The sequence below is a fragment of the Capra hircus genome, chromosome 28 (assembly GCF_001704415.2).
Source record: "Capra hircus breed San Clemente chromosome 28, ASM170441v1, whole genome shotgun sequence".
Lineage (NCBI taxonomy): Eukaryota > Metazoa > Chordata > Mammalia > Artiodactyla > Bovidae > Capra > Capra hircus.
The window spans coordinates 9,904,271-9,924,648 of NC_030835.1; the positions used below are offsets into that span (position 1 = coordinate 9,904,271).

General features: G+C 44.8%; 1 protein-coding gene across 1 annotated transcript in view; it reads right to left on the reverse strand.

Annotated features, from left to right (window-relative positions):
• Window positions 1–18,054, reverse strand: part of SH2D4B (SH2 domain containing 4B) — a 76,124-nt gene extending 58,070 nt beyond the window's left edge. Inside the window, exon 1 of the mRNA XM_005699280.3 lies at window positions 17,857–18,054. Coding sequence (XP_005699337.1) covers window positions 17,857–18,054 — 198 coding nt within the window. The remainder of the gene's footprint in view (window positions 1–17,856) is intronic.

The window sequence follows — 20,378 nt, forward strand, 5'->3', positions numbered from 1 at the left end:
ACACATGCAGACTGTGGACGCTGGGCTGATGCAGTGACCAGGTGAGGCTTGCAGGCGCCCCCGTTACGGAGGCAGTGAGTGTATCTATGCAGAGAAAAACAAGTGCAGGGATGACTAGAATGACAGGCTGGGACAGCGACCACACTGTGTCCAGCATGCCACCGCCTCTCCCTGAGCCCAGCAGGTGACCACCTTTCTCAGGCCCCCTTCAATTCCATGGGGCCACATGGCTGTAGTCTAGGAAACGTCAGGGGAAGTAACTTGTGCCACTTTCGGGCTAAGGCTGTTTGCAGTCAGTGCGCCTTTTTCCACATTCTCTTTCCCACCCACCCAGGAGGAAATTGACGACTCCAAGAGGGTGGAGAGAAAAGCGGCCTGATCCATGAGTCAGTGCTCAAAGGCGAGCCAAGCCATAGCTACCCAATCTGCATCAAGCTGTGACGTAATCAGAACTAGACCCCCATTATAGTAACTCACTGAAATTTCAGAATTTATCTATTGCAGACGGCAGCATTAATTCCCCTGGCTGATATATAAAGGCATTGTTATCTTTTTAGTATGTTAAAAGCAATGCAGTACTAGAGGAATGTCAGTTTAATTATGACTGATAAAAGCAAGGAGGCAACTACGGCTACAACTGCAGAACTTCCAAATTAACCATGGGCAAAGGTACGTGATAATAGGCTTGTCAATCCTGTAAAAATACTTACAAGGAAAAGAGAAAACCGCAGAAAATGAGTAGCTATCATAGCAGACACCATCCCAGCCACCTTCCTCCCTTACGAAAACCCCAATTTGTTTGGGAAGTAACAGAGATCCCTTCGTTTCAGGAAAGGCAAGTTTCTACTCCAGCCTCAAAGGACAAACAAAACTGGTCTAAACCCATCATGTACTATTATTCTCATTGGCAAGCAGGCGACCTAGGAGTGACCAGTCATCCCCACTTTTGACCAAGAAGATGTGGGCAGATGTCCCAGTGAAAGGCTTTCTTGTTCTAAACAAAAGGTGAAGACTTCTTAGGAGAAATGGGTTCACTCATTGCTCATTTGCCTCCCCTCCTTCTTCCTGGCTGGAATGAAGAAGTGATGTCAGGAGCTGCTGGAGGGCTTTTTCAGCCATGAGGAAGAAAGCCACACGCCAGAGATGAGTAAGCAGAAATGTGAGAGGAGATGAGGCCTTGACGATCTGACTGAGAAGTTAAACTAATCTATCCACCGCAGTACACCTCCAGACTTCTCATCATTTAGGAAAAATGACGAACTCCAAGCAATAAACTTCTTTAATTATTAAATGAAATGTGGTAATACAAATATGAAAGATTTCTTTAATCAGGCAACTATTAATGGTGCATTCTGTTACTTATGGCCAAGCACATTCCTAACTGATACAGAGAGCAATGAAAAATAACACAGAAGCCTTAAACCCTAAGTATACTCATTAACACAAAAAGGGGAACAGAATTAATTTCTCTATAAAACTCTGAGACTGTTAGATGTAAATAAAAAGTAAAATCCAGACACTGCTTTGGGAAAGGCCAAGTATTCTCCTGACTGGCTGCAAGTAATCATAAATCCTTGCTTCTCCCAAGCAAAAAAAAAAAGTAAAATCCAATTCTGTACTATTTAAATATAACACACACTTAAAAAAGAAAAAGGTTAAAAATAGTCAGCAATAGGCCTTGCAAAGGCAAGCAAAAAGGAAGCAGAAGTGCCAATGTCAGACAAAGCAAATTCAAGGACAAACATGTCAGACAAGGCAAAGAATATGATGTGATAATAAAAGAGGCAACCCACAAAGAAGCTGTAACAGTCATAAAACTTTATACAACAAACAACATAGGAGACGACTGCATAAAACAGAAACTCCTAACAACTCAAAGAGAATTTGAAAATGTATATATACCCATAGTGAAGAGTTCTACAATATTTATTTCAGAAGCTGGCAAGTCAAATAGCTTTTAAAGATTAATAATATGAAGTTTTTGAATAACATAGTCAATAAATCCTACTTAGCAACTACAGAACTTTACCCCCTTAAAGTTTAAGAATATACTTTTATTCTTCTGATCTTGCAATCTGTGAGAAAAATGTTATAGGCCATATTCTCTAATAATGGCACAAAATTTAGAAATCAATGAGGGGACATAGCCATCAAGAAAATACTCCTAGAGAACTCATGGATCTTAGGGCAAATCAAAACTGAAATTATACATTATCAAGGGGAAAAGTTGTAGCAAAAAAAAAAAAGAGTACAAGTAACAGTAAGCTCAAAAGAAAAATTATAGGTTTAAAGCCTTTTCTTTTTGATGTCCCAGTGAAGATAAAACTTTCTTCTCCACACATCCCTTCACTGTCCGATAGTTAGGACTCTGCCCTTTCACTGCCGAGGGCCCAGATTTAATCCCTGGTCTGGGAACTGAGATCCTACAAACCACGTGGTACAACCAAAATAATAAAAGTTAAAATTTTAAAAAAAGTTAAAGAAAAAAACTCTCTTGTCCAAACACATAACAGTATAGAAGCAAAATGACGAGAACAACTGTATAGGAATACAAGAGATACCTCCGTAGACTCATACTAAACAGAAGCGAAGAGTCTGCAGGGTGGAAGCCTTCTGGAAGGAGATGGTGGTCACCAGGAATGTGACTCCTACAGGGTAGAGGGGAATCAAAGTTCTCCAGGTGAGACAGGAGCCGGAGGAGGATTCAAATCAGGTGCTGGTGACGTGCTCGGCAAGCTCAAGGGGCAGCAAGGAGGTGACAATGGCTGCAAGCAGAGGGAGCAAGAAGGGAAATCGCAGATGCAGTTGGAGAAGCATCAGCTTCAGTTCATTCGGCGACCCTCGCATTGGTAAGGACTCTGGATTTTGTGCTAAGTGGGATGGGAAGTCATGACAAGTGGAAAGTGGGAAAACTGACATAATCTCATGGATAGTTCAAATGCTCACTCTCCCTGTTATGTGGAAGCCAGGGGACAACGAAACCCGGTAGGACAGTGAGCATCTGTAATAGTCCAGGGGCTAGATGATCGTTTCTTGGAATAAGATGATCCTGGCGGAAGAAGTATAACGTGGTTAAGATTTAGGATATATTCTGGAGGAAAGAGCAATATTTGCTTAAATTTGGGATATGAGTTGTGAAAGAGAACGAGAAACCTCCAGTGTTTCCACTTAAGTAATGGAGTGAAAGGTGGTGTTACTGAGAAGAATAACATGAAAGAAATAGCTTGGATAAATCAACACTTCTGTTTGGGCCAAGTTTGAGATGTCTATTAGAGATCCTACAGGCAATCGAACAAAAGAGTTCAGAGGAGAGACTAGAACTAAAATATAATTTTTTACAGGCATCACTGTATAGATATTTAAAGCTGTAAGGCTGGAGGAGAGCAGATAAAGAGTGAGTATAGGAAGGAACTAGAAGAGGTGGAAGGCAGAAGTCCAGCACATTCCAACATGTAGATAGGAGAAGAACCCCCAAGGAGATGAGGACAAAGAAGCCTGTGAGGCAGGAGAACAGAAAGAGCCCAGTATCACAGAAACCAAAGGAGAAAGCATTTCGGGGATTAAAGAGAGGTCAATGTGTCAAAGGCTACTGATGGGTCATCAGGATGAAGACAGAATCGACCACTGGATTCAACAACGTGGAGATCACCAATGACCTTGACAAGGGTGATTTCACAACTCTATGAAAGGGAACACTTAGAAACCTTTAGAGGAAAATATAAAAGTGTATCATTATTACTTTGGGGAAGGAAAGAATTTCTTCTATGAAACATAAAAAGAATATGAGATAATTGATGTATTTGAATACAGATTCAGGCTTAAATTTTTCTCACGCAAAAAAATACCGCAAAGACAATTAAAAATCAGCAACCAACTGAGAGAAGATACTTGAGTATGCACAACTGTCAAATAACTGCACTAATTAATAAAAGCAATAATAACAGTTAACATATACTGAAGGCTTATTCACAGTTCAACATGTTTTACATGTATTAACTTATTAATGTCTAGAACAATCTTTCTTTACCAGAGTCCTGTGAGAGAAATAAGCCCTATAAAACATAATTTGAATGGTGATTTTTTTCTCAGTTCCCTAAGAATGGTATATAGATAGTACCAGTCTAGGTGCATTGTAGAAAAGTCAACTCATTACATACTATGCATCCTTTCAAGCAACTACTGTCAAATAATTTGCTCTCAAGACCCCTTTACATTCTTTAAAAATATTGAGCATCTCAAAGAATTTTTGTTTATGTGGATTATACCTATCAATATTTACCATATTCAAAATTAAAACAGAAAATTGTAATATATATTTGTTTAAAATAATAACATATCAGGACTTCCTTAGTGTCCAGTGGTTAAAACTCTGTGCTTCCACTGCAGGAAGCAGGGATTCAATCCCTGGTCAGGAACTAAGACCCCACATGCTGCCGGGCATGATCAAAAAAAGATAAAATAATAGCAACTCCATTACATAATAACATTACAACACTTTTTATAAAAGATAGCTATATATTCTAAAATAAAAAATATTTAATTGGGAGAGCGGTTTCACTTTTCCGTTTTTGCAAATCCTTTGAATGTCCAGCTTAACAGAAAGCAGCTGGACTCTGTTGTAATACATAATTTTGAAGCATATGAAAAAAAATGGACTTCACACAGATATATAATAGGAAATAGAAGAAAAGAGAAAAATCCATGCCTTTTCATATATTATAGATAATCTTTTATTATACCACACCAAAACTAAAGTGGTAGTTTCTTAAATGTTTGTTGTGATGTGAAACCTGAAACAATATCAGTGAATTTATTGTACTTTGTCCTATTAAAATTCATAGGTCATGTTCATCTCCTAGTTTTGGTCAATGTATCATGGTGACATAAGCTGTCACCGTTAGTGGAAGCTAGATGCAGAGTATAAGGGAAATTCTCTGAACAACTTCTATAAGTCTAAGGTTACTTCAAAATTAAAAATTAAAAATTTTTAAGCAAAATAAAATTAAAATCCATTGGTTTATGTTGCACTTTGACAGGATCTTTCACTCATGCATGATTTAGCAACTTTTCTCATTGTTCCTTTGGAAAATACTGGTCCACTGAGTCAAGCAGATCTTCCAAATGTGGACCCGTTTTATTTACAATATCATAAAATCATGTCTATTAATATCACTTCAAACCTCAAAGAAAAGCCTCTATGTATTGGAAATCTAATAAGCTCATTGTGGCTGATATAAGTTTTCCAAAAATTCTAATTTTTGCTTGAAAGCTGGAATTTTATCACTGCCTTAAATTTTATCAGTTGTTTTCTTTGAAGTGACAGAGTCACCTTATTAATTTTCAAATATCCAAGTTTGAAAAAAGACATAGTTTGTCAGTCTTGTTTCAAATAAAAATAGCATTCCATGAAAAAAGAGGCTAGTTCAGCACATAACTCAAAAAATCACATACTGCTTTTCCTCAGGACAGCCCTCATCCTTCAGTATGCAGCAGAAATGGTTTATGCAGCCTTTCAGTTTGTCACACAATAAAACAATAAGGTTTACTGTTTCATCAAGGAGTGAAACCACCATCAATTTTACTGTGAGTATATGATGATGAAAAAATACAACCATTTCACTCCTACAAGACTGGAAAGAATAAAAATGTCTAATGAAAAAGTCTGCTTGTTGGAAAAGATATGGAACAACAATAATTCTTATAAATTGCTGATGGTAGAAGGTACTGATACAATCACTTTGATGATATTTGGCAAATATTTCGTAATGTTAAACATGCTACACATTATTACAAAGCACTTCCAAGTACACATGTGCCCAGAAAAACCTGAATAAGAAGGTTCATGGAAACATTGTCGATAATATTAAAAATCAGAAACAACATAAATGACCAGTAAAGGAAAACAGATAAATACATTTCGGTATGTTTCTATAATTCAGTACTCCATAGCAAGAAAAATAAATAGGTTTGAACACCACAGACATATCTCTTAAAAAAATGCAGAACCAATAAATTAAATTCAGACTGCATATAATATAATGTCATTCATATAATGATTAAGCAACATACTGCTTACAAAATATATATTAAAGTACAGAAAAGATATAAGGATGATACATTTGTATTTATAATAGACTTGCATATGGGGAGAGTGATGAGGAGTGAAATTTTAGAACGATATTAAAGTGTGAAGTATACTTTAACAAAAACGAAGAAGGTAGGACTTCCCTAGTGGTCCTGTAGCTAAGACTCTGCACTCCCAGTGTAGAAGGTCGGTTTGACCCCTGTTCAAGGAACTAAATTTATGTCACATGCTGCAACTAAGACCTGGCACAGCCAAATAAAGAATTTTTTTTTTAAACAAAGAAGGCACCATGTTAACCATTAGTAATATGGGTCCATAAGTACATATTACACTACTTACTATTTTTGTCTATATGTTTAAATATTTTACAGTGAGAAATTTTTAAGGCTTTCTTTTTAAAAAATAAAGATGAAATATGAATAAACTAAGTTCTCAACCTAAGACATTAATAAAAGAAAATAAAAAGAAAAAAGAATTACCAAAGAAAAAACTAATATTAGTGAATATACAGCATATATATTATAAATACAACCAAACATTTGTTCTTTGAAAAATGTAATATGCTAGGAAACCACCCAGCATGCTTAAATTAAGTTAAAACATATATATATATAAATATATATGTTATACATATATTATATATGTGTATATATAATATATATATGGAATTAGGAATAAAAAAAGAGAGTGTAAAACAAGAACGGATTAAAAGAGAGTCTCAAGGACTTCCCTGCTGGTACAGTGAATGAGAATTCGCCTGCCAGCGCAGGGGACAGGGGTTTGATCCCTGACCCAGAAGATTCTGCATGCCACGGAGCAATTAAGTCCCTGTACCACGGTTACTGGAGCCTCCACACCCTGGAGCCTGTGCTCTGAAACAAGAGAAACCACTACATTGAGAGCCTGCCAACCACAACAAGGAGGAGCCCCACTCTCTGCAACTAGAGAAAGCTGGCGTGCAGCAACAAAGACCCAGCACAGCCCAAACCAAATAAATAAATAAAAGAGAATATCATATACTATTCTGTACTAACAAATTTGAAAATATAGATATAGGCATAAATCATCATAATCGTAAAGTAGACAATGGTTTCTTAGCTAGGACAGCAAAAGCATAGCAACAAAAGATATATATACGATTTGGACTTCATCAAAATTTGATACTTAAAACTTTTGTGTTTCAAAGGATGCCATCAAGAAAGTAAAAGGGCAGCTCAAAGAGTGGGAGTAAATATTTGCAGATCATATGTCTGATAAAGAACTTGTATCTGGAGTACATAAAAATTCTTACAACTTAATAATAAAAGGACAATTCAGTCAAAAAATGGGCAAAGGATCTAGACATTTCTCTAAAGAAGATATACAGTTGTCCAATATGCACAAGAAAAGATGCTCAACATCTTTACTCATCAGGAAAATACAAATCAAAACCACAATGACATACCACTTCACACCTCCCAGGATGGATTTAACCAAAAACATAAATGATAACGAGTATTGGTGAGGGTGTGGAGAAACTGGAACTCTTATCCACTGCTTATGGAAAATTAAAATGGTGCAACTGTTTTGGAAAACAATCTACCAGTTCCCCAAGTTATTAAACATAAAGTTATCAAAAGATCTGGCAATCCCACTCATAGATACACACCCAAGAGAAATAAAAACATACATCCACACAAAAACTGGCACATGAGTGTTTACAGAAGCATTATTCATAATAGTTAAAAGTGAAAACCCAAATATCCTTTAAGAGATGAATGGATAAACAAAATGTGATACATTCATATAATGGAATCTTATATAATGGAATCTTTATTCAGCCATAAAAAGAATGACATATGGATATACGCTACATTGTGGATGGACCTTGAAAACATCATGCTAAGTGCAAGCAGCCAGTCACAAAAGTCCACATATTATATCATTCCATCCATATGAAAGTCCAGAATAGGGAAATCCAGAGACCTAAAGAAGACTGCAGGCTAAGTGCTTCAGTCGTGTCCGACTCTTTGCAGCCCTATAGATTGTAGCCCGCCAGGCTCCCTGTCCATGGGCTTCTCCAGGCAAGAATACTGGAGTGGGTTGCCATGCCCTCCTCCAGGGGATCTTCCCCCACCCACCCCCCCCCCCCCCCAGGGATTTCCGCAAATCCACCAGGGATCAAATCCAGGTCTCCTGCATTGCAGGCAGACGCTTTATCCTCTGAGCCACTAGGGAAGCCCATTCTAAAGAAGATTAGTGGTTACTAAAGGCTGGAGCAGGGAGAGACGGGCCTGGAGGGTACTAGTTAAAGTCTATGGGTTTTCTTGAGGGATGAAAATATTCTAAAATTGACTGTGGTGAGGGCTGCACATCTCTGTGAATATACTAAAAACCACTTAGTTGTACACATTAAATGGGAAACTTGTGTACACTTTAAACAGGTGACTTGTATGGTTTACGAATTATGTCTCAATAAAGCTGTTCTGGACAACAACAACAAGAAAAAACTCTCCTGGTAATTATTTGATAAAGTAATTTAAAAAATTAGTTAAGGTACAGAAGTCTAAACAAGATATGGACAAACTTAACCAACATCTGTAGAACAGTCCACACTATATTGGAACACTTTCTTTCAAGAGTGAGTGCTCTTTCACAGAGCACTCACCTGGATAGACTACATTCTCGGCCATTATAAAAGAAACAACAAGTTTTAAACGTTTGAAATCATTTATGGAATGTATAGGGAACCCAACCATGGTGGCCAGATAATAAGCATATCCATGCGATGATAAGATAAAAATAAATGCTCCCTGAGGCCCCAAATCATGTCATTTTGAAAGGACAGGTAGGAAACAGGTGCGGAAATACACCTGAAGAATTTAAACCCCAAAGCTAAATGCAAAATCTGGTTTCAAATGAGAGAATCCTAGGAAGCTTTGCTAATTTTTAATGTGAGAAAACCTGGAAAGCAGTGATGCTACTAGCCACTCTGAGAGATAACAGAGGGGCCGGCAGCCGCCTGCAACCTGCTACTTCAGCATGACTCCACTAAGGAGAGTTGAGACCTGGCGTCAGGTTACAGGGAGTCACGAGATAACCAGGTGGTGGCCTTTCTCAGAAACTGCCCCTGCTGACCTCCAGGCAGAGGAGGAAGCAGTGAGGTGGACAGGGAAGAAAGGAGGTGGCAGACATGAACACCTCTCAAGTGAGGGGAGAAAATATAACCCGAGCAGCTCAGCCTGGCATGCCCAGCTGGGGTCCTGCAACAGGCAGGAGAGGCCAGAGTTGAGCAAAACTCCATCTGTTTAATCAGTCCCTGGGCTGCAGGAAAGAAACTTACAGTCACCAGGGAGGAAAGAGGGGGTGGGGTAAACTGGGAGACTGGAATTGACATACACACATTACTACATATAAAATGGATAACTAATAAGGATCTATTGTATAGCCCAGGGACCTCTACTCAACACTCTGTAACGCCCTGTCTGGGAAAAGAATCTTACAAAAAAGTGGATACATGTGTATGCGCAACTGATTCACTTTGCTGTACACCTGAAATTAACACAGCACTGTAAATCATCTACACTCCAAAAAAAAATTTTTTTTAACTAGAGAAAAAAATATACGCCCCATGGACGCTTGGCAGCATCCAGGAAAATGGTGAGGGGCAGGCAGGCAGGAGAATCCCATCCCCATGGGCCAAGCTCTTTGGGTTCTTGCAGAAGCTCTCTCCCTCTTTATAAGTCCCTCTTTAGCCTTGTAGGAGGATCCCCATCAACATTACTACTATCAAACTTCTTTAACTTTTGCCAGTATTATTGTTTTAATTGGCAATGACATACTTTACTAGTGAGGCTGAAGACCTTTCCACACGGTCATTGTGGATTTGAAATTGCACTCTTGTGAATGGCTTGTTCATATCTTTCCTCCATTTTTCTACTATTTTTCTTTTGCTGATTGGGGAAGTTTCTTTCATCTCTGGATACAAGTCCTTTGCCTGTTACAAATGTTGCAAATATTTTCCTCTCATTTATCTCGCCTGTTTTGTTTTCTTATTAAACTCAGTTTGGTACCCTTTATAAAGATTTTTAAAATTTAGTCATATTTATCTTTATTTTCCTTATTTTTCTTGCTGTGTCTTATTCTAAGAAAGCCTTCACTCTCCCCAATATGCTCTCATTTTTCCTTTGATTACTTCTAGAATTTTGTTTTGCTTTTTCTGCATTGGTCTTTAGTCACCTGGAATATGTCGTTTCACCATAAGAGTAGCTGTGAGAAGGAGGAAGATGCTGTGCACTGAAGTGTGGGGACCTGGAGCCCCAACAAGCCTGGACCTGGATTCTAAGTCTACCTCAACTCAAACGGAGATAATAACCTATTTTGTTAATTTGACGACACACATCTTAAAGTTTCTGAAATCAGGATGTGTCTTAGAAACAATGGTGTATCATGGTTTCACTTACAGCTTTCTTAGTAGTGTATAAAAATAGTGTCTTTCAAGCTCCAGCATCTTAGATTTCATGAATCTAAGGTGGGTATGCTGATTTTCTTCAACTCCCTTTTTAGATTTCTGTTAGGTTCAACTTGGAGGGCAATGAGTTTGTAGGAACATTGGGGAATTAGGGGCTTGGAAGCCCTGGATTTGGGGGCTGTAACTCTTCAATTGCCCATCTTAGATTTCATGAAACACAAAGGACCCAATCTCAGGTCCCTAAGGGGGTGAGATAAACAGGCACTTCATGGGCCCAGGACAGGTGAGACGTTCCATCTGGGTGAGTTCACCTTCATTCCAGAGAAAGCAGCTGCTCTGAGGCCTCATTCTTCCCGCAATCCTGGCCCTTCCTCCTTAGCCTCCAGAACCTGAGCCTCCATTCCAGAAACCCCTTCAGGCCCCCTTCTCTAAAACCTTCAATGGGACAAGGTCATACCTTCAGTTGTCTGCCAGATCCAGGACGCTCAGAGCTGACAGTTGAGGGCTCTGTCTAAGGCTGATCTCTGTCCACATTCAACAAGACTGCACCCTCACCCATGGGGACACCCACACATGCTGGGCACCAGAAGCGATTAAGGCAGCGCCCCCAAATCTTCCCACACCAGCTTCTGCCTGGCTCCTCCCACTCCCCACCTGGTGAGTCTGTGGGTTTGCAGCTTCTGCAAATGCTGGAGACAGGGAGCCGAGGGCTCTGGCAGAGCTGCCTCGGTCAGAACCCTGGACTGAGCTCAGGGAAGGCCAGGAGGACAGGGAGAAAGCCAGGGGGCTCCAGAGGCCCCCGGCCAGAGTCAGCGTAAGAACTTTGCACACTTCAGCCCCACCACCACCCAGAAAGCCCCTGCGTCACCCCAGATAAACGGAAGCAGAATGACACCTCCAAAGAGTTACAGTCCCCAAATCCAGGGCTTCCCTGCCCTTGATTTCCCAGCATTCCTACATACTCACTGTCCTCTAAGTGGAGCTACTGGAAAACTTTTGGAACTAATAGAGAAATTTTAAAAGGGAGATGAAGAAAATCAGCATGCCCACTGCAATATGACAGCAAGAACAGGGATGGGGCAGGAGACAGCTTCAAACATGGATTTCCCTTGATGTTTAATAACTTCTGTGTGACGTGCTGAGAATCCAAACAGTGAGTGGTGTGCTACTGGGTTGGCCAAATCATTTGCACAAGGGGTCAGAGAGGGGATAAAATATTTATCACTTTCCCCTCAGAGGAAAAGATGTGGAGAACTAGCAATACAAAGTGGAGTTAGTGTCCAAGTAATTATTGTTGTTATGACTTGATTATAAAACCAGTATTGGCATAAAAAGTCTTGAAAGACAACTAAACAAAATCAATCTAAAATTCTTGATTATACCAACAAAACCATGGAGAGGGATATTTAAAATATCCTTGTTTCTCATCTTCAATCTATAACATTTCATTCCTGATAAAAATAAAATGGGTTCAAATATATATTTTTAAAGCTTTAAATGAATATATGCTATTTAATATACACTTTTCAATCGACTCCCTTTAAAAAAAGTGATAATATCAAAGGTGGGGGGAAAGAAAAGATACAAGGAAATGAACATTAGGCAGATACAAAAGAAAAAAGCAGAGTCAGTCAACCTAAAAATCGAAGTCAAAATCCTAAAAAAAGAAATGAGAAAGAAGGACTTACCCAGCGTCCAGTAGTTAAGACTCCCCCTTCCAATGCAAGGGGTGTGGGTTTGACCCCTGGTTGGTGAGCTAAGATCCCACAAGGTATGCGGTACAGAACAACCAATGGGGCTAGAAAACTTGAATACCTCTATGCAAAATTACAGAAACAACAACTGGTCACATCTTGCATCACATACAAAGATTAACTCAGATTAATCATAATTAACTCATTATGGATCATAAGACCCAAAATGTAAAGCCTAAAAGGAATTTAAAAAATAAAATGATGAATTGTATGGTAAAAAAAAAAAAAGAAATGAGAAGGAAATGAGTTGTAAGTATGAGTGAAAAGGGCGGCTCAGGTGGTAAAGGATTCACAGGTAACGGAGGAGACTGGGCTTCAGTCCCTCGGTGGGGAAGATCCCTGGGGAAGGGGATGGCTACCCTCTCCAGCATTCTTGCCTGGAGAATTACAGGAACAGAGGAGCCTGATGGGCTACCGTCCACGGGGTCACAAAGAGTCAGACACAACTGAGTGACCATCACTTTTCATATATTACAGACTGCAGTTCAGCTTCTACAATATATATCACAAAACACAAGTATACTGAGACTGTTGGACTTTTACTGAAGATTTGCAACGTCTAGGGGAGAGGTCACACTGCGCAGCTCACAACGTGGGCGTGCTTGCTCAGGCGCTCAGTTATGTCCGACTCTGTGTGACCCTGCAGACTATAGCCCACCAGGCTCCTCTGTCCATGGGATTTCCTAGGCAAGAATCCTGGAATGGCGTGCCATGTCCTTCTCCAGGCGATCTTCCCAACCCAGGGATCAAGCCCATGTCTCCTGCGTGGCAGCCAGATTCTTTATCAGTGAGTCACCTGGGAATCCCACAGCTCACAGCCTTCTCCTCAAAAGAGAAATCCTTTAATACCCGTCTCCTCAGTCAAGCCCCTCTGACACACCAGGCACACCAGGGTCTCAGCAGCCCCCCGCCCGCAGCTGGCCCCAGCCATAATCCTCAGGTTTGCTTCACTTGCTAGGATGGACACGCCGCAGCCACAGCCATGCTGACACAGCGCACGCAGGCTAATGGAGGAGACAGACCACACACAAGCAGACAGACGTGAGAGAAAAAGAAGACGATGACGACAAAGGCGGATTCACAGGGACAGAAAGCAGACCAGTGCTTGCCAGGGGCCGTGGGAGGGAAGGACGGGGAATGACCGAGTAATGGATACGGGCTTTCCTCTGGGGTGATGTACGTGACGCACAATATTCTAAATGTCACTGAACTGCACACTTTAAAATGGTTAAAATAGTAACCTTTATGTTGTGTATGCTGCTGCTGCTGCTGCTGCTGCTAAGTCGCGTCAGTCGTGTCTGACTCTGTGCGACCCCATAGATGGCAGCCCACCAGGCTCCACCGTTCCTGGGATTCTCCAGGCAAGAACACTGGAGTGGGTTGCCATTTCCTTCTGCAATGCATGAAATTGAAAAGTGAAAGTGAAGTTGCTCAGTCGTGTCCGACTCCTAGTGACCCCATGGACTACAGCCCACTAGGTTCCTCCATCCATGGGATTTCCCAGGCAAGAGTACTGGAGTGGGGTGCCATTGCCTTCTCCGTTATGTTGTGTATATTTTACGACAAAAAAAAAAGGTATTTTCAGATGAGGTAAAGTGCTTTGAGGGAAGTCAGACTGGATGTTCTAAGAAAGACAAGGGTGGGGCTCCTTGAGGGCAAGGAGACAGTGAAGAGCTCAACATTTAACTGAGAGATGAACGAAGAGGAGAACCCAGGCTCATGAGGATTTGGAAAAAGAGCATTCCACGCAGAGGGACACAAAAGAGGTAGAAACTGGGTTGGAGAATGGGTAGAGGCCCTCAAGAAGCATTTGTGTTCCTTTGAGTGCAATGGAAGCCACTGGGGCAGGGAGATCCCTGAACTTAATGTGTTGAAAGGGCACTTCTGCTGCTCTGCAGAGAAAGGTCACAGGGCATGAGCCTGAGACAGGGCAACCACTGAGAAGACGGATGCATTGGGAATGTCTGCAGGCTAGTACAGGTTCCCATGCCTGGAAAGGGAACACACTGAGGCTAGGAGGGTCTAGGCCCAGCAGGAGAGGTTGCCATGGTTACTGGAAGGTTCCCAGGAAACAGAGACAAGGTAGATGCCCAGGGAGAAAGACTGTGTCCCACAGGTTTCATTAGAGCATGGACCAGGCCCACCTGGGCACCAAGTCCAGGGCAGATGCGCAGTGGGAATGGCTGAGAGCTGAGATGGGATGCTGGATCGGGTGTCTCCTTCTAGCCCCAGGTCAGGGCTGCTTGTAGAAGTGGCATAGGATGGGAGGACAGAGAAAGGTGGGCCTAGGAGGTGGGAGCTGCCTCTTGACCCTTGGGGAATGGAAGCAGTAGGGGCTGGACAGCCAGACTTATAGTCTCCCATAGGCTGGACTGAGGGGCAGGCACAAGGCTGGCTGTGTGGGCAAGAATAAAGCACTTCTGTGAAGCTGCAGGCCTGGCTTGCAGTGTGGCCAGTGTCAGCCACGTGAAAGGAAAGAGCAGGAAGGAGAGTGGGGGAAGAGGTCTGGACCCCAGGAAGAGGATGTCCAGACAGATAAGGAGATGGTCACGGAGGAACCAATTTAACACTGACAGGGACTGCCAATTGTGACCAGAACCAGCAAGACCAGGTGGAGAGGCTTCCTGTGTGATTGCAGCGGTAGGAACACGTGTCCCGAGTCCTGTGTCCCAGGTGACACACAGCTCCAGCCCCAAGAAAACCCAGAAGCGAACAGGAGGTTGTGAAAGCTGCAAGAACCCACATCACATGTGAGGCTCTGCAGTCACCATCATGCTTGATGGCCGTGGCTTAAATCTAGAAGAATATAACACGCCTTCCCAGAGTCTCAACAAACAACACAAATTTCCATCAGACATCAAATTTTGCCAGAAATGTGAAAAACTAGTAAATACGATGGGAGATGGGAAAACATCGTAGGCTAAGGGTCTGTATCTTCTACAACAGGGCAGAATACCAGAAGCGTCTCAGCAAAGTACAAAGCAAAACCAAAAAGATACACCTGCATGATCGGGGGGTGAGATGCGCCCAGCGATGACCATCCTCTTCCAGCCCAGCTCACTTCTGTGGACCCTCCCAGGACCAGAACAACCACCGAGTTTCTGTAAACTGGAATAATCCATATCACCAGTGTTTATCCCTACCCTCTGCAGGCGCAACTGGGAAGCAGAGACGTTCTCAGGGTCAGGATGCACCTTGCCCTGCCAGAGTCCTAGGGACAACAAGGTCAGGCCTGCTAGGAGCTGAGAAGTGTCCTCAGAAGAGAGAGGGTGGGATGGAGTTCTCCAGGGACCAATGGGGCTTGCGGGATCAATGGGCAGGAGGAGGTGCAGGGTCATTCCAGGCTGACGGAAACTAAGCTGTGCTCAGGGATCCCAAGAGTCTGGCACACCCAGAAGGACGCAGCAGGTGCTTCCTTCAGGACAGACTGGAGGGAGGGAGGCACCAGCTGGGAAGGAAGTGTCTGTGAAAGGAAGGAAAAGATCCAGCTGATAGAGCCTGTGCCCACACACCCTGCCCTGAGCCACCCCATGGCTGCTGCTTTCCCAAGTCTCACTCCTGACACTCCAGTGGGCATGCTCTCTTGGATCTGATCTGTTTACCCATGGATTCAAGAGCTGAATCCATGTTCACCAAGATCAGAGCTTAGTGATGCTGGCTAAAGGTATGAATGAACAAATGAATACATGCACAGATCATCCATTGAATTGAAGCACTGAGTTCAGAAGTGAATGAATAGGAAAACATCAGTCACTGGACCAAGGTCAAAGTCGCAGGATATTCATCCCGACTCCATTCTTAGCAGCTAGGTGACTTTGGAGGACTGGGCTGTGGCTTCCTCATCTGAGACTGGGTCACAGGGCTATGGGGGCATTCAGTGAGGGAAAACACATGGTAAATATTAAAGGTCTCGGACAGGTGGGGTGGTTGTTGCAACCCTTTTTCAAGATTCCAGGACGAGAAGCAGGCAGTGTGCACCCAGACCCAGACTAAGAAGCTCTTCAGCCTCTGGGGCTGAGCCTGCCCCCAGGGCTTCCCAGAGGTTTTCCCAGACAGCTCTGGGACTACAGAAAAGAGCTGAGATCTGAGCGGGACCCTGGCCTGGAATACACACACTCCTCCTTGTCTCCATTCTTTATAAATCAGAAAATTAACTATCTGGAAAAGAGTCTTCTGCACCAGAAACCAAATGAGCTTAATGTATAATTTATGCACAAAAATGTAGATGTCAACGTGTGACAAATCGTAGTAAAAATATTTTTGTAGTTAAAGTTTTAGGCATCTGTCTTCCTCCCAGAAGAGTCACAGTATCGATAACATGCGACCCAGGGCTCTGGGCGGGTGGGGCAGGAAGGTGGCCTGTCTTTTTCACCAGCAGTGATGAAGCTGCCAGTGCATTCCCAGCCTTGGCACGAGCCACAGGCAGCCAACTCATAGCTTTGCCTCCCGGGGATCCTACCATGTCTTGCTCAAAATGGGGATTTCATACCCTGTGACAACTCCGTGTCAGACCCAAGGGTGGAAAACAGAATGGAGAATGATCTCACTCCTGGAGCTTTGAGTCTCCTGGGAAAGCTAGGCAAGCAGAGCATCAAAGACACTGACAGTGTGGCCAGTGCTAGGGCAGGGATGGGTCCAAGCAGTCACCAAGGAGCAAGGACTTCTCTGTGCCAGGAGCATCCCCGAGAGACTGCAAGAGGCAGGAGTCTGTCAGGAGGATAAAGGCAGGAGAACATTCCCCAAGAGAAGAATCGAGTGTGTAAAGAGAGAGGCCACAGCAAGATGGCCAGATGGGTGCAGGTGTGGCCTGCAGAACATGGCAGGGGCTAATGGCGAGCCTGGAGTGAAGAGAGGGAGCCAGGTCACCCTGGGGCCTGTATGTCTATCGATAGGCAGAACCTTATGCTAGACTGAAAACTCACAAACTGATCGAGTCTACACCTCACTCTGGTCAACAGTATAGAGGCTGAGAGGAGGGCTGCTGTGGGCAGCCAATGAGAGCAAAGACAAACGGGTTTGTGAATGGTAAAGTGCAGCAGCCACGTGCAGTGCCCTCCCCAGCAGGGTCTCGAGTACCACACACCTCAGCAGCCTGCCTGCTTTAGATGAGCCCTCGCTCACAGAGCACCTCACTGCATGGTAATACCTGAGATGTGGGATGAACCCTTGCTTCTCATCTGCAGTTGCTACTACCTTTGGGGCTGCTCACTCTTAATGCAGGTCCAGAGGCCCAGTGGGGCTCCAGCACAACCCAAGGCATCCTCTCACACAAGGACAGGGAGGAGGGCCACGGGGCACCATGCTGGAGCCACTGAGCTGTACTTGCAAGGGAGCAAGGAACGGTGTGTCTCCATTGCAGCCTGCCCTCTGTCCATGCCGTCAAGGTCCCCAGGCAGTCCCCTGTGCAGCATAAAAGATAGACGCCCAGGATAATGGGATAGGATGCTCACAGAACAAGGGTTTCAAGCCCCTGACCCTCATCACATCAGTGCACGTTTTAAAGAACACAGCCTGATATTATCAACTTTTCCGTCTCCCAGGAGGCCAGGGCTCAGGCCTTTGGTTACTCCCAGCCACCTACCTCGCTTGACCTTGGGGGGCCTGAGGCCCTCGACCTGGGCCAGGGCCTCCCAAGCCTCACGCTCCCTCCAGCGTCTCAGTTGCTCCTCGCGCATTTTGTAGAAGAGGATGTGCTTCTGCACGTCGCTGAGCTCAGCGAGGAGCTCGGGGTCGATGTACATGTCATGCAGGATCTGCTGAAGCATGGCGCCACCTGGGATGCGCTCGCCAGCAGGACACCCCAGGCCACTCCTCACCCCGGGCTTCTCACGCCACAGCCACTCCTAGAGCCCCTTCTTCATGCAGCGTTGTTACTCTGCCACAGCTCCCAGCCGACGACGAACTCATTTCCTATGCTCGGGACAACAACAGGGATCAGGCAGCTGGAAGGAAAGAGGCAGCCAAGACCTGCAATGGCGATCTGGCACCTGGAACAGTCTAGTCCTTCTGTAGGGTCCCCAAGAGGCTGGGTCGTGGCCTCCCCTGGGCTCTCAGATGATGGAAGAGTCAAAGCCTCCAGCTCTGCAGGCAATGCCCAGGCCTGGCCCTGCCTGGCCCGGCAGGTGTCGAGTGATCTGTTAGTGGAAGGTAACGATGACACCAGCTGTATCAATGACACTGCCCCAGCCAACCAGGAACCGATCTTTCCTCCAAAGGTAAGAGGAGGAGGAGGAGGCAGGTTTGCCAATGAATTCCATGTCTTCTGAGTCAACATCAAACAGGCCAGAGGAGCCAGCCAGGAGCTTCTAGGCTGCGCAGTCTTTCGCTTTAGTTGCTCCATCATTGGCAGTCTACCTCTTTTCCAGGACGTTGGCCGACTGAGATAAAGCTTCTAACACTCTGCCTTGGAGGGAAAGAGATCTGCCCTTCCTTCTGGCTTGCAGTTAAGAGGAAAGCAAAATGGAATCAGTAGGGACACCCGAAGGGCTCGATCACAGGATTCAAGGACATGAAAGAAACAGATATCCTCTCCCTTTCTCCTGTAATGGGCTGGCTCAGTCTGGGGTCAACTGTGGTCACTGCTGATCATTTTTTGTTGTTGTTGTTGCAAGTATCTGGACATGATCACAAACAATACAAGTGTGTTTTCTCCATCCTCTCCATGCCCTGATGTGAAGCACCCTGGACGAGGGGGGGGATGTTGCTTTCTGCTTGGAGGGAACTCACCTGTCTTTGGCCACGAGGATGGGTAATGTTGCTCATGCTGAGATCGAAAGTTCACCCTAAAAGGCACTCAGAGCTACTCCCAGCTGCCCCTGTATTCAGACAAGGAAATGGGTTCAGAGAAGGTAAGATACTTGCCTCTGGCTACCCACTCCATAGGCTGCCACCTGGGGACTTCATCTAATTTTCAAATTTGACATCCACCAGATACTATGACGGAGAAGGTAATGGCACCCCACTCCAGTACTCTTGCCTGGAAAATCCCATGGACGGAGGAGCCTGGTAGGCTGCAGTCCATGGGGTCTGGAAGAGTCGTACTCGACTGAGAGACTTCACTTTCACTTTTTACTTTTCTGCATTGGAGAAGGAAATGGCAACCCACTCGTGTTCTTGCCTGGAGAATCCCAGGGATGGGCAAGCCTGATGGGCTGCCATCTATGGGGTCGCAAAGAGTCAGACATGACTGAAATGACTTAGCAGCAGCAGCAGCAGCAGATAGTATGAAGATTTTGATGGTTTGTAGCCTGAGCAGGAGAAAACAGAGTTTGACACTATGGCCTGGGAGGGATGGTAACCTTCACATCCTCTTCCCTCCCTAAGAGGACTAAATGTGGGTCAGGCACCCCAGAGTGATGGCACCCAGGTGTGAGTGGGTGCTCTTTATGCCCAGGGGGTCACAAGAAGTATGAGGGCCAGGCTGCCCCTCCCCAGGTGTGGCTGGCCTGTCCCAGTGTGACCCAGACCATGGAGGCCCCACACAGAGGCTCCTGCCATGCAGCGCTGTAGTCCTGGAGGCCACCCACTCTCCTCTCTCCTCCCCACTCAGGGAGGGCAGAGAGCGGGCACAATACAGGGCTGCTGGGACAGGCCGGTTGCCGTCAGCATGCGGTCTGGTCCTCCGGCCAGAGCGGTGATAGTGTCATCCTTGTGGCGGTGATATGTTTGAGAGCGGGTGGGTGGTAGCCAAATGGGAAGGACGACGCTAGCGCCCCGTTTGGTGCCCCAGGGGGCAAAGAGCTCCTTGGCAATCCCAGGTCAGTGGGGCAGGAGGCCGAGCGTGGAGCGTGGAGCGCGGCCAGGGCGCGGGCTGGATCGGGTTTCCGGAAAGACGTGCTAGGGCCGGCGCGGGTGGGAGTTGCCTGGCCCCGCTCCCGGCTCCACCTCTGGCCTGGCTTCCGCCCGCCGGTCGCGGTCCCCGGGCGAAGGAGGCCACTAGACTCGGCCTGGAGCGCCCCCTGACGGCCAGTCGGAGTGGGCGCGCCTGCCCTTGCGAGAGCCAGACAGGAGAGCAAGCAGCTAGCGCCGGCCAAGCGCGCCGGGACGGCCCGGGGTCTGCGCGCCGGTGGACCCCTTCCCGCCGCTGGCG